General features: G+C 51.0%; 1 protein-coding gene across 1 annotated transcript in view; it reads left to right on the top strand.

Moving 5' to 3' along the window:
* LOC142418126 (uncharacterized) overlaps nt 1-12,044 on the top strand; it is a 100,605-nt gene that overhangs the window by 30,789 nt on the left and 57,772 nt on the right. Inside the window, exons 2-5 of the mRNA XM_075519561.1 lie at nt 7,015-7,162; nt 7,929-8,087; nt 9,589-9,784; nt 11,442-11,585. Of these exons, the coding sequence (XP_075375676.1) occupies nt 7,015-7,162; nt 7,929-8,087; nt 9,589-9,784; nt 11,442-11,585 (647 nt within the window). The remainder of the gene's footprint in view (nt 1-7,014; nt 7,163-7,928; nt 8,088-9,588; nt 9,785-11,441; nt 11,586-12,044) is intronic.

Here is a 12,044-nt window from a genome sequence, read left to right on the forward strand (position 1 = left end):
TCTTTTTCTTCCTGCTTTGGCTCTGTCCCCTTCAACTTGCAGCCACTGGGTCAAAACCAAATTATCTCTGCTCTCCGGAGCAGGGAGGCGAAGGTTGAAATCCTGTTGCATAACCCTCTGAATGTGGGTCCATCACTGCAAGCTGCGTGCGCTTTGGCTTAAACCTTGTCTCGTGTGGCTTGTGGAGTTGCCCTTAAAAAGAAATTATTAGGTGACAAGGGAAATGGGAACAGTAGGAAACAAATGTGGTGCAGGAGGTGACACGGATGGCTGCCATGGACATTATTTACGTTACAAGCAATGCTAGGGTAGAAAGAGAAGCAGGAAGAGCTCCTGGAGGGTTGATGTCCTGCAAACACAACACTACCGAAGTGTCCTTGACCTTGTCCACCCAATGTGGCAGAGTCATCAGGCAAGTCCAAACAAATATGAAGCTGCCATCTTGGGTCCCCTTGGTCCAGAGAAGGTCAGGCATAACCTCCAAGCCTGAGAACATCTTTCAAGAGGCAAAGGGTGGAGGAGTGTGAGCTGTCAAGAGGGGAGTGGAGGAGCATCGGTGTTTTGGGAGGGCTGTCTTGTTTTGAACGCTTGGCTACAGACCATGCCTGTGCTAATGTGGTGGTGTCAGTGGTGTGAGATGCCAGGAAACCCTTGCCCCGGTATAAAGTCCTCTTTTCCATCACTTAATGCAGAAAGCCTTTATTATTAAATTCTAGCTGTCATCTACAAGCCTCTCTAATTCAGAGTTTGAAGTGCATGGCCTGTGATCCTAAGCAGACTTCTGGCAGGACATGTTCATAAGGCACTCAGAGGGAGAAAAGACCCGTTAGGTCATATGTTCCATTCCCCAGCCAGCAAGCACCAGGGCTGTCCTCTGGGGTTGTCCCTAGGGCTTGTCCAGCCCAGTTATTTCAGGTCCCAACCAGTGGTGCCACATCCAAGGGAAGTGACTCAATCTGACAGACCCTGTTACAAGTTCTCCCAGGGCTCCAGTTATGTTTTATGATGTTTAAAATCATTCCCTTTCCCCTCATTTCCGTCCTTTGGGGAGAATGTAAAGCTGAGTACAAGATTCACATGTGCATACAAGCCAGAGGAAAGCACAGACGGTCGCTTTTCTGTATCTGCAGCCTGGGGTGCCCCCCCAAAGGAACACCTTCCTCTGGGATGCAGCCCCAGGGATGGGGTGGGGTGGGGTGGGGTGGGGTGGGGTGGTGGAGGACCACTACTGAACCCTATCTGGTCCCTGAGAGCACTAATGGCCTTAATGGCCCTGACCAGCCTCACCTGGGACCTCCACCCGTGCCCTCATCCCAGGAACCCTGTTTAAGCTCAGCCCTGTACCCTCAGCCCTCTCCTGAGTCTGGTGTAGGGTGCTTGCCTCCAGTCCTGCCTCTGGCTTTGCCTCCTGAGTGGATTGTGGACCTATGCTGGGTGTAGCTTGTCTCCTGGTAGGACCCCTTGTATGTTTATCTCTTGTCCTGTCTTTGTCCCAGACTCTTAAATGGACTTCGCACCCACACTGTAGCCTTGTTTCCAGACCAGCTTCTGCCCGCATCTCCCTTTGCACTTGACTGTGCTCTATGGGGGACCCTGGACCTGGTTCATGGCTAGCCTGGCCTGGGGCTGCCTATGGACCTTCTTATCAGGGGCTGGCTCTGGCTGTTGTGTTCGCCACCCTTGGGACTGTGCCCGTTAGCAAGGCATTGCCCGCACTGGGGTCCCCCAGCTTCTGGCTTGCCAGCCCCTGGGGAGCAGCTGGCCCTCCATGCTCCCTGCCACCTTCCCTCTCCACTACCTGGGCCAGGCTGGTGGGTGCCTGTACAGCAGGGGTGTTCCCAATTGGCCTAGCAGGGTAACCAAAATCCCTCTCTGCAAGGTTCCCTGTCTGCCTACCCTCCTCCTCAAAGGGTGGATTTACCTTTGAGGTTGTCCTCTGAGTCCCCAGTCTGACCAGGGCATTGTCCGTGTTTCCTGTTTCTCCTCTTGTTCCTTGGGAATTTTAACGCTGTGTAGGGCCAAAAGACTGATGAGGGCAGGAAAACCCTGTATGGAAAATATGGAGCTTATGGTCTGACGCAGGTACATTGACAAAGCCCCCAACACCAAATGGGGCAGGGGCACATGCAGACCCCTCTGCCTTCATTTCTTCTTTCTCCTAAAAATGCTGGTGCTTTTTGTGTGCTCAATATTTGAGCTGGAATTCGTTTATAACTTCTCAGAGTGGTGGGGTAAAGTCTTTAATCCCTCTTTCCGTGTGTTTTTCTAAGCAACTTCATTTTGAAAAAGGGATGCATAATTTTTTTTTTTTATTTACTGTTTAACTTTTTTACAAAGGAAACAAACAAGAAGTCATAGTTTTTTAAATAACCATCTCTTAAAGTGCACCAGCCTGCTCAGACCAAGGCAGTGGAGGTAATGATAGTCCAGGGCACACTGCTGATAATTGGAGAATGCATCTTCTCTTGCTGAGCTTTGCAAGGCTCTGCTGGTTTTCTCCTCTAGCCCGAGCTTCGGATTGCTGGGACATCTGCGCTAAAACACAAGGTCAGTCTGGCTGTTTCTCTTGGTATGGTTTCTGGGCTCTTGGAGGCAGAGACCTCCTGACACAACACCAAGCACTGCAATGGGTTCATGGGGTGTGATTCAACAGCTTGATGCTGTATCTCTAATAGCTATTTATAGGTGTCCCCCTTTGCACTGACTGCTGTGCTCCCCATCCTTGGAAGCATTTCTCCCCAAACATGCTTGGCACCCTGGTGACTGCTGGTTAACTTCAGCTTGGGGTTAACTTCAGCCTGGGATGCCGCGTTCTTGGCTCTGGCTCCTCTGGCCGGTGTTTGTCTTGCTGAGGTTGGCCTGTGCACAAGTCTCCCTGGCACTGGGCTGCCTGGGAAGATTCCTGCGCTGCTTTAGGAGCCCGGAGGCAAGCTGAATTTGGCAGCAGTTGTTGAACTCCAGGAATCTCCTTTCCAGCATAGAAATAGCCCTTCTGCAGGCTTTTGGTTTGAGGTTGAATAGCAAAGATTTTGATTTGGCGTGCTGAATGTGCACCATGGGCAGTCTTGCCTGGCTTTTCTGCAGGTGGGCAAGGAAGAACCCAAGTCTAGAGCTTGATGCAAACATAGCTGGACTGTGAGCACAGCTTGGTGTGATCCCTGCCTCTGGGGTCCTGGGCAGCATTGCCTCCAGGGTGAAGGTTGCTCAGCAGTGGTAGAAAGAGCATTTGTGAGCAGAGCTGCTCACTGATTGCCACTGGAAGGAGATGGGGAGGCCTGGCTGTGAAGCAAGGCAGTGGGGTGAATGCCTGTGGGGATAAGGTACCTGAGCCCTAGGAAAGCTGAAAGCTCATGAGAAAACATGATTTTTTTTTTTTTTTTTTTGGTAAAGGAATCCTAGAATTACCATATCAGATGTACAGTCTGTCCCATCCCTGACTCTGGCTGCTGCAGTGACTGTGCTGACTGCGTCCTCAGCATCCACCTGCCTGGGATTAATCTGCTCCCAGAAAGGCTGTGACCCCGATCTCTGATAGCTGGTGACTCAGACCCTGCAGCTGAGAATTGCTTCCACAGGTAACCCGTGTCCTTGAGAAGCAGTGCATCTGCACCCAGAGGTTAAGGCAAAGAGAGAAAATAAACCTGCTTTGAAATTTAAAGTAAATCCGTGACGTTCTTGTAACAAGCAGAAACCCAGCAGTGTCAGGATGGGGAGTTGACCCTTGGTTAATCCTGGGGAGAAGTTGCAAGCAAAAGCTTTGGTGTCAAGGCTGGTTGAGCGCTAAATCCAGTGTCATAAACGACCTCGCTGTGCATCAGCTTCTGCCCTGGGATGAGAGAGCGGTGCCATGAGCCGCAGCTACCGCAGCAGGACACTCCTCAAAGTGTCTGTAGTAAATTGATCCCATCTGATGCTTTGCTGGCTCATGCAGCATGGGCTTCTGCTGCATGTGTTTCTGAGGCCCCACTGGCTTATCCCAATGGTGCAGAAACTAGCCAGATGAGGCTAAAATAAATACGTGGAAAGCTGCTTTTGGAGAACAGGGAGGGGGAAGAAAAAGCAGTGCCTGTGGAAGAGCTGCGGTCCGGAGCTGGTAAAGCAGGAGAAGGGCATCTGCCTTCCAGCTTCCCCAGCTCTGTGTGAGGGCTGATGTCCGAGAGGCACGTCATTCATTTCAACATTTCTGTTTTGGCTTAATGGGGAGCGGGGGGTCAGGGAGAGGGGAGTGGTGTTTGCAGTGGCTGATCTGCCCAAGGTGTAACTGTGCAGCCCATTGCCGGGGTTCGAATGCTGACCCTCTCTGGGGATCGAAATGACCCGTTGTCCTTGCACGTCTCCAGTTTGGCGTAGTCCTCTGAACTGCCTGCATCGTGCGAGGGGCCGTGGGGCGCCTGTGCTTGGCTCTTGCTCTGCTGCTCCCGGTGTGCGTCCAAACATGTAGAGAGGTGTTCATAGGGATGGGAACACGACTAAATCCTTCCTGTGGTGTTCAGGCTCTGATGGCTGCCATGGGAGAGTCTGCAGTGCTGCATAGCTCCTCTGTTAGAGCTGGGGTTGCTCCTGGCCCTGGGCGTACGGTGGGATCAGCCCTTCTCTCCTTGGCTGGTGAGTGCAATGCGTGCTGGTGCTCCGTGCAGCGGGCAGCTGCCCCTCGGCTACGCCAGGCTGTGATTCCTACCTGTCCCCTTGCCTGAGTCATAAGAGATATCTTTAATTTCACTTCTAATTCCGATTTTCTTCTATGCCAAATTCTTCTCTTGGTGTTGGTGAGGGGTCCAGAGGTAAATGCCAGCTCTGGCTGTTTAAACCTGCTGGTGCAGCCCTGCCCCGTGATAGGTCTCCAGCTACCTCCAGTTCCCAGGACACAGGGAGAAGAGTCTCTGCTACTTTATTTAGGAAAGCACCAAGAACATGCTTAACTTTAACCCTACATGCACATGTTGTCATGGACCATGGTTTTAACTTCCAGCACATGCTCGAGTTGTGTTGAGGCCATACCCTGCCCAGGAAAACTTCCATGTCAGCATGTTATTTCTAGTACTAGGTCCCCAGCTGCTGCTGGTGTAGGAACGTCCTTCACCTGATAGGATCCTCTGAATTCACACTTGTCTGCCTGTAATCACCAGCAAAGCTGATCAATGATGAGGGCTTCATCCCCTGGAGATGGAGCATGCAGGTCTTGGCATGTTCATTGGTGTCAGCAGCTGGGAAATCGCCTCCCAAAACTGCTTGGGAATGAGAAGGGACAAACATCCCTGATATTTTTTCACCTCTGACAGCTGTGTTTGGTCCCAGATTAATTCCCCATGCTGTGCATGTGCATCACTTGTAACACTGATAAGCTGCCAGCTTGGCACTGTTTCAGGGTTTACAACCACCGAAGTCTCCAGGGCTCAGCCCTGCACCCTCTCTGCCTTGGTACCATTTTTGCAGTGTTCCTGCTGCCAAAGGCTGTTGCACTCTCGTGTTGCTGAGCTGAGAGTGGCCTGGGAATGTGTTGGTGCTGTGACCCTGTGGGGAGCTGGAGAAATACCCGATGAAATCCCAAGTCACCACAAATGGCTGTGTCTCCTGCAGGACCGCATTCCCTCTCCTCCTTCCCAGCACGGGGCTCTTTCCCTTACAAAATATTTTGAGGAGATGGTGGCTATGTTAGTGTCTGAAGTGGATCAAAGCAGCTTTCTGCTCAAATGACTTGTTATTTTCCAGAGCAGCAGATCTATACGGTGTGTATATCTCCTATAAGGCTGCAGCATGCCTGAGGCTGTTCATTTGCCCTCAAATAAATCTCGCACCTCATTGACAATGGGAATTAAAGTGAATACAGAGGCTGGATGCTTCCCAAGTGATGGCAGATGCTAGTGCAGATGGTACTGGCAGGATTCCTGTTGATAAGTCATCAAGTGGGATTGTCCAGGCCCTCCCAGTAAAGGGGCTGTGGGTCTGGATCACTCCAGACCCCTCCTGCAAGGCTGGGCCCATGGGGTGCCTCCCTGGGTCCATCCCTCATCCCCACCCCTTGCAGGTGGCAGGGTTATTGCCACACTGCCCAGCAGTGTAAAGAGATGACAAGAAAGGAGAGACCTGGTTGTAGATATCTTGGAGGTTGTAGATATCTTGGAGGTAGAAACAGTGTGTCTGGGTAGAGCCAGATGTCTGCAATTTTTTTGCTAATGGAGGGGAACAAGAAACCTTGTGACTTTAAACAAATTTTTGTTCAGGTATTTCTGTAGTTGAATGATTCTTTAGTTAAAGAATGAACGTGGAAAGGGAATGTCTCTGTTCACCATGGGAGTTAAAAGCTCCTCATGAGACTGAAGTGATGGTGCTGCCAACTAGCCCAAACCAGGGGCTCTCACCTAATTCAAACCATCTTGCATGTTCGCAGCATAGTTCTGAAAGTGGGACTTTCATTTGCTGGGAAAGGGTTATTGCATGATGCACGGCTCCTGATGAAGCTCCTGACCTTGTCATAGTGATGAACCCTGCTTTGGGCAGAGGGGAGTGCCCCGTGGTCTGGTCAGGACATCTGCCTCAGCGAGGGTCACAGTAACTTCATCCTGCTCCATGGTTCAGTTCTTAATGAAATTGGGCAAACTTTAACAAGGAAGCTTGGGAAAGGACTGAGCAAGATTTTCTCTACCCAGCTGATCCAGGACTTGTGTTTTAGGACATTTGTGTCCCAGGCTCTCCTTTCCAGTCCTGAGCATCCCAACTATATGGTCATAAAAGTACCACCACTGCTTACGTAGAAATGACCCTTCATGTCTTTGGGACACTGGCCTCGAAACACGTATTCTGTTTCAGAAATATCACCTGGCTGCTTCTGAGCTTATCTGAATGTTCGTTTTGGTCTGAGTTTGCTGAATTTGTGAATTATTTTCATTTCCCCAAATTGCATTCTCTTCTTCCTGGGGTTTCTGTCTGTTATCTAATGGGAAGAATGAAGAGAGCAGAACCCTGTAGTGGAGGTATCTCAGCTACTGAGCATCTCTTTCTTCTCCCCCAATGCAGATGAAGTGAACTTGCTGGACAAAATTACTTCCTATGCGCAGGACCTCAGCAATATTTCCTTCAGCTATGACGGAGCCAACTGCAGCATCCTGGAGATTGGGCAGTACGCTACCCTCAACATCCCTACGAGGGAGGCATTTGGGGACAGGTGGGCTGCCTTCAGGGGATGGGGTTGGGGTGGTGGTGCTCAAAATCATCTCAGGCATGCTTGTTGGTTTGAGGGGTTACTTTAAGGTCCCATTCCATAACGACACGAAGATAACGCATCCACTCTGTGCTCTTATGAACTCAGTGATTCTTCCCTTTCTTCCATCTCTTGGTCATGTGCAGGGAAGACACGTTGGCGTGGTGCTTGACTGACCATTTCCAGGAATGTGTTTTCTTGGTGTTCCCACCAGGAAGACCTCTCTGCTCCAGCACAGAACTGGAGAGAGCAAGAGAGACAGCCCAGCCATATCCATCAGCATTGCTTGGTGGCAAGGCACTGGTCTGTGGAGGCATAGACCAGGTTGGACCTCTGCCTTGATACCGGGCTGTAGCTTGCTGTGGACAAGGACTCTGGACATGGTGAGAGAAGGCAGCATTGAAGAGCTGCTTGGAACAGGGTTACCATCCAATCTCAGCAGTGGGCAGGGCAGGAGTCCCATGGAAAATCATGCACAGCCACATAAGCATGTGCTGAGATTGCAGCTGACAGGGATGCATTAAGGTTATATGGGCAATGCTAATTTTGGTGTGGCTGCCCCTTTCTGAGTACCTGACCTGACAACCCGAATGACTGTTTGCTCTTGGCTTTTTATTTTTTGTCCTTGCTGAGTTCATTTGCACTGTGACATTTTTTTTTGCCCTAAGAGAGAAGTTTGTGGTGATTCAGCAGCTGCTGCAGGATGCCATGCGTTGCTTCTTTCTGCTAGGTTTGCAGATGAGCTGAGTGTGCTGATGAAGCTCAGGTACTCGCTGAAGGAGGACACCAGCCTAGTGACCATCCTTAGCCATCGGAGCCACGTGCTCTTCCAGATCAGGGTTAGCCCATACTCCTTGGTCTTCATCACCACAAGAAGGAGACACTATGAGTAAGTTCCAGCTCAGGTGCTTTTTTCTGACTTTTCAAGCCTCCTTTTCTACTCCTGAAGCCACTTTCCCACTACAGGCTTTGAGCAGTGCTTCTCTGACTCCACCTCAGCTGAATCAAGGTTGTGTCCCCTTGCCTGTCCCCACCTGGGTGATGGTCCCTCAGACCTGGTGGTGTGACTGCACAGGTAGTCACTGCCTAACTCCACTCTGTCAAAATTATGCAGATCTGGAAAACAAAGCAAAGAACAAAAAGGTTCAAATATGGAGGCTGTGCTGGGGGTGGCTCCTTGAGAAATCCCACTGGCAGAGGGAGTGGGGATGAGTGTTTTGGGAGCCTTGGCCCTGCCTGCCTCCAGCCCAAGCAGCACATCTAACCAGCCAGCACGGAGTCCAGCATACAAAGGGGGACTTGCAGGAAAGCAGGGCCCTGCATGAAGCCTTGTATTACATACCTGGACTATGTCCTGGACCTGCTGGGTGATGTCTTGTAGCCCAGCGCTGGCCCTCAGGCTCCCCGCCTGTGAAGCTAGGTAACAACCCTGATCTCCTTTGCAAAGAGCTTAGGCTTGTCAAATGATAAAAGCTGTTTTAAGAGCTGGTGTGGTGATTTCTGGTCTTGAGGTGTATGGCACCTCCCTTCCACTAAAGAAACCCTCAGGGCTTTCTTTGGAGAGGGGTGTTCCTGAAGCCCCCCGCCTGCCTGGCTTGGCTGTAATCTGCAGCAGGTCTTGCTGCTTGCTGCTGTCGGAGTATCTGCAGCAGCAGCTGGAGTTGTGTTCCCACCAGCAGCTCCCTGCGAGCACGTCCTGGTGGTCAGTCGTGATTTGCCTCATGTCTATGGGTGATGAGGTGGTAGCAGAGTCACGTCTGCTGATAGCCTTGGATATGTTGCAGTGAAATCAAGGGTGGGTGGAGAGAAACATCAACTCATGCTGACACAAACTCTGAAATGAGGACAGCCATTCCCTCAGCTAGACCTGAGTGTCCCCATGCTGATGGGCGCATCTGCCTGCCTACTTGGTTGGTGTCAGATGCGCAGATGTTCCTGTTCCTTCTGGATCATCCCTGCTTTGCTAGTGCCAAAGAAGGGTGGCATTTCTGGCTGACCAATAGCACTGACATCCACAGCAGAGGATGCCCTGGGCCAGCTTTGCCTTTACCATTGCTTTGGCAGCCTGCAGTTTGCCCTACAGAAAGACTGGGGATAAATCAAGCAGGGAGAGACACAAATACCAATAATTTCCCAGGCACATCAACTGGTTGTAGATGTGCCCAAATCCATTGGATAGAAATAGTATTCCCACGCTGGAAGAGAAGTGATGGTGCTTACCTGTGACAATAAGGTAGACTTGATTTCTCTTGTACTATCGTTAGCATCTGCACTAAGGATGGATACATGAGGGACCCTGGGAGCTGGTAAGGGTGAAGCCTAGTCCTGCATAAGGTGTGGGACCTAAGTTTCATGTTGTCCCTCTTCCCTTCCCCCTCCGGGGTATGCAGGTTCCCAGTTTCCCTTCTTGGCGATGGACACTGGCACCAAGTTGCTCTCAGCATCTCCTTGGAGAGGCTGGAGTTGCACGTGGACTGTCGGCTGGTGGACAGAGTGAGCTGGTCCAATTACTTTGGGATGGGAGTGAACACTGAGGGGCTGATCATCATCGGAGGCCTGATCAAGTCCTTCAAGGTCCCCTTTAAGGTGAGAGCTGGGCAGATATGGCAGGGCTGTGTTTGAGGACACGGTCTGCTCTAGCTTCATGAATTGAGGTTGCAACTCCCTCTGAAGGAATCCATTGCCTTCTTTTCCTAAAACACACCATTTATTTTCATGGTTGGGGAGGGTGAGCTTTGCAAAGGTTTTGAATTGTGCAAAGTGCTTGCTTTTGGGTCGGGGCAATGCCAGTGCTAGCAGTCAGGTCAGCAGTAGAGACCTCTAGGTTACAAACTTGCACTCATCCTCTCTTGTTGGCCATGACTTATACCATGTACAGAAGTCATCTGTGCAGTCGGCATGCAAAGCATTTGGTTGGGGAGCTTGTCCCATGCATGGGTTGAAGATAAAGTCCCTGCTCTGAGGACTTTACAAGCAAAGGATTCCCAGCGGGTCAAAGTAGAGGCCTTGTTAAAATGCCCAATAAATTCAAAGGCTGTCAAGCTTTGTGTTGAAATGTATGTGATGGCCAACCTCAAACACAGAAACTGAGGGCATCAAACAGATCTCACTCTTACAGAAGAAGTCCAAGTGGCATTTGTGAGACCAATCCCAGGTTTGTGTCATCAATCTGAAGCTCTTCTCCATTTCTGTGGGGTAGCGCTCTCCTTGTCCCTGGTTTATAGTGGGCTGCCCAGCTTCACCCCCAGCCTGGGGAGGAAGGTTTCGGCTCATTTAGTGAAGAGGTCAGCTAGAAGCTCAGACGTGCTCCTCTCTGCTGCTGCTGGGAGGTAGCAAAGGACCATTGGGTGCATGGCGCTGGCTCAGAAGTTCCCTCTGGATATCTGTGTCATGCAGAAAAGCTGCTCAAGCATCAGTGGTGCTGTCTTGCTAACTAATTATTTCAGTTGCCCTGAGCTTCATGAAAGAAATGTGAAGGCAGCCTAGTAAGGCAGGGAAGCCCTTTTCGAATCTGTTTTGATTCTGACAAGTGCAGAACCTTGGAGGCTGACATTTTGCCTTATGCAGCAAACAAGCATCCCTCTATATTTACCTCCCTCCCTCCTCCCTCCCTCCTCTCTCTGGCGGTCTGTGCTGGGAGCCCAATATCATGTTTCGTTCTTTCCTTCTTTGTAAATCCTCTCCTGTTCGGAATATTCTCCCTTTGGTCTCTCTCCTCACGCGCCCTTGTATTCAACAGGGCCTTTGCAGTACAAGAGCAGCTCCCTGCTGCTGCGCAGCACCCAGCTGAGCGGTCTTTGCTGCCTCGCTGGGAGCTGTAGGGCCTGGGTGTGCAGGGAGCGACGGTGGAGTTGCAAGCCTTCGCTGCCTGCAGGCACGCAGTTGTCAGCCTGCCGAGGGGTCCCTTTTGGCACTGCCCCTGCGCTGGGGTACTGCTCAGGCTGGGCCAGAGGAGGATGCTCCCTTCGGGGTGAATAGTAGGGGCCTGAGCCTGCAGTGTGCTTAGCACCTCTTAAAGCCTCACTGTTTAACTCAAGAATAGCTTGCACATTGCTGGCTCTTAGCCTTTATTCCCAGGATATTTGCATCCAGCTCTTGAAGATGGGGAGTGAGTGTTGATTGCCTAAACCATCCTGTAAAGAAGTCCCTGGTTGTGAGAGGCTGGAGACCCCTGTAGACTTTTCCCTCTCCTCTGGAGGAAGCATGTGGGTAAACTATGGTTTCTGTGTCTCTTCCTCCCCAGGGTGCTCTACAGCAACTGACCTTCGTGATGGGAGACCCAGCAGCTGCTGGCGAGCACTGCTGCAGCTACAACTCAACCTGCACACGCTCCTTCAACCTCAACCGCCTCGGTTCCCCGTGGGAGCGTTCACCAGCCTGGCCAGAGGTGTGGCTGAGGGCAGCTGGCAATTTTGAGGTTGCTGGCCCAAGCTCCCCTTTGGTGTAACAAGATTCAAATGAAAGGACCAACCCAGGGAGTTAATGCAGCGTGGAAGTACTTGGGTCTCCAGTTTGAGTTGAGATGCAAGGAGATGACGGTGGCCAGCACATGGGGTGGTGGTTCTTTCACCATCGAAACCCTCCCTTCAAGTCGTAATTGGGTTTGGTGCAAAGGGAGAATGAGTTAGAGGGAGAGATTCTGAGCCAAAGAAAGCCTGGGTGTGTGTATGATTGTATGTGCTCATGGGTTTAACACAGGGAAGTTTTGAGTAGCTGTTGAGTAATGCTGCAGCTGGAGCTTTGCTTTTGGGAGGGGGTGAAAACTGTTCTTGGGGATTGTACACCAATGTGAAATTCTTGCTCGCTCCCAGCAGGATTGCTGCATTGCACACTTTGATGCATCACC

The sequence above is a fragment of the Mycteria americana genome, chromosome 17 (genome assembly GCF_035582795.1).
Source record: "Mycteria americana isolate JAX WOST 10 ecotype Jacksonville Zoo and Gardens chromosome 17, USCA_MyAme_1.0, whole genome shotgun sequence".
In the NCBI taxonomy this organism is placed as follows: Eukaryota; Metazoa; Chordata; class Aves; order Ciconiiformes; family Ciconiidae; genus Mycteria; species Mycteria americana.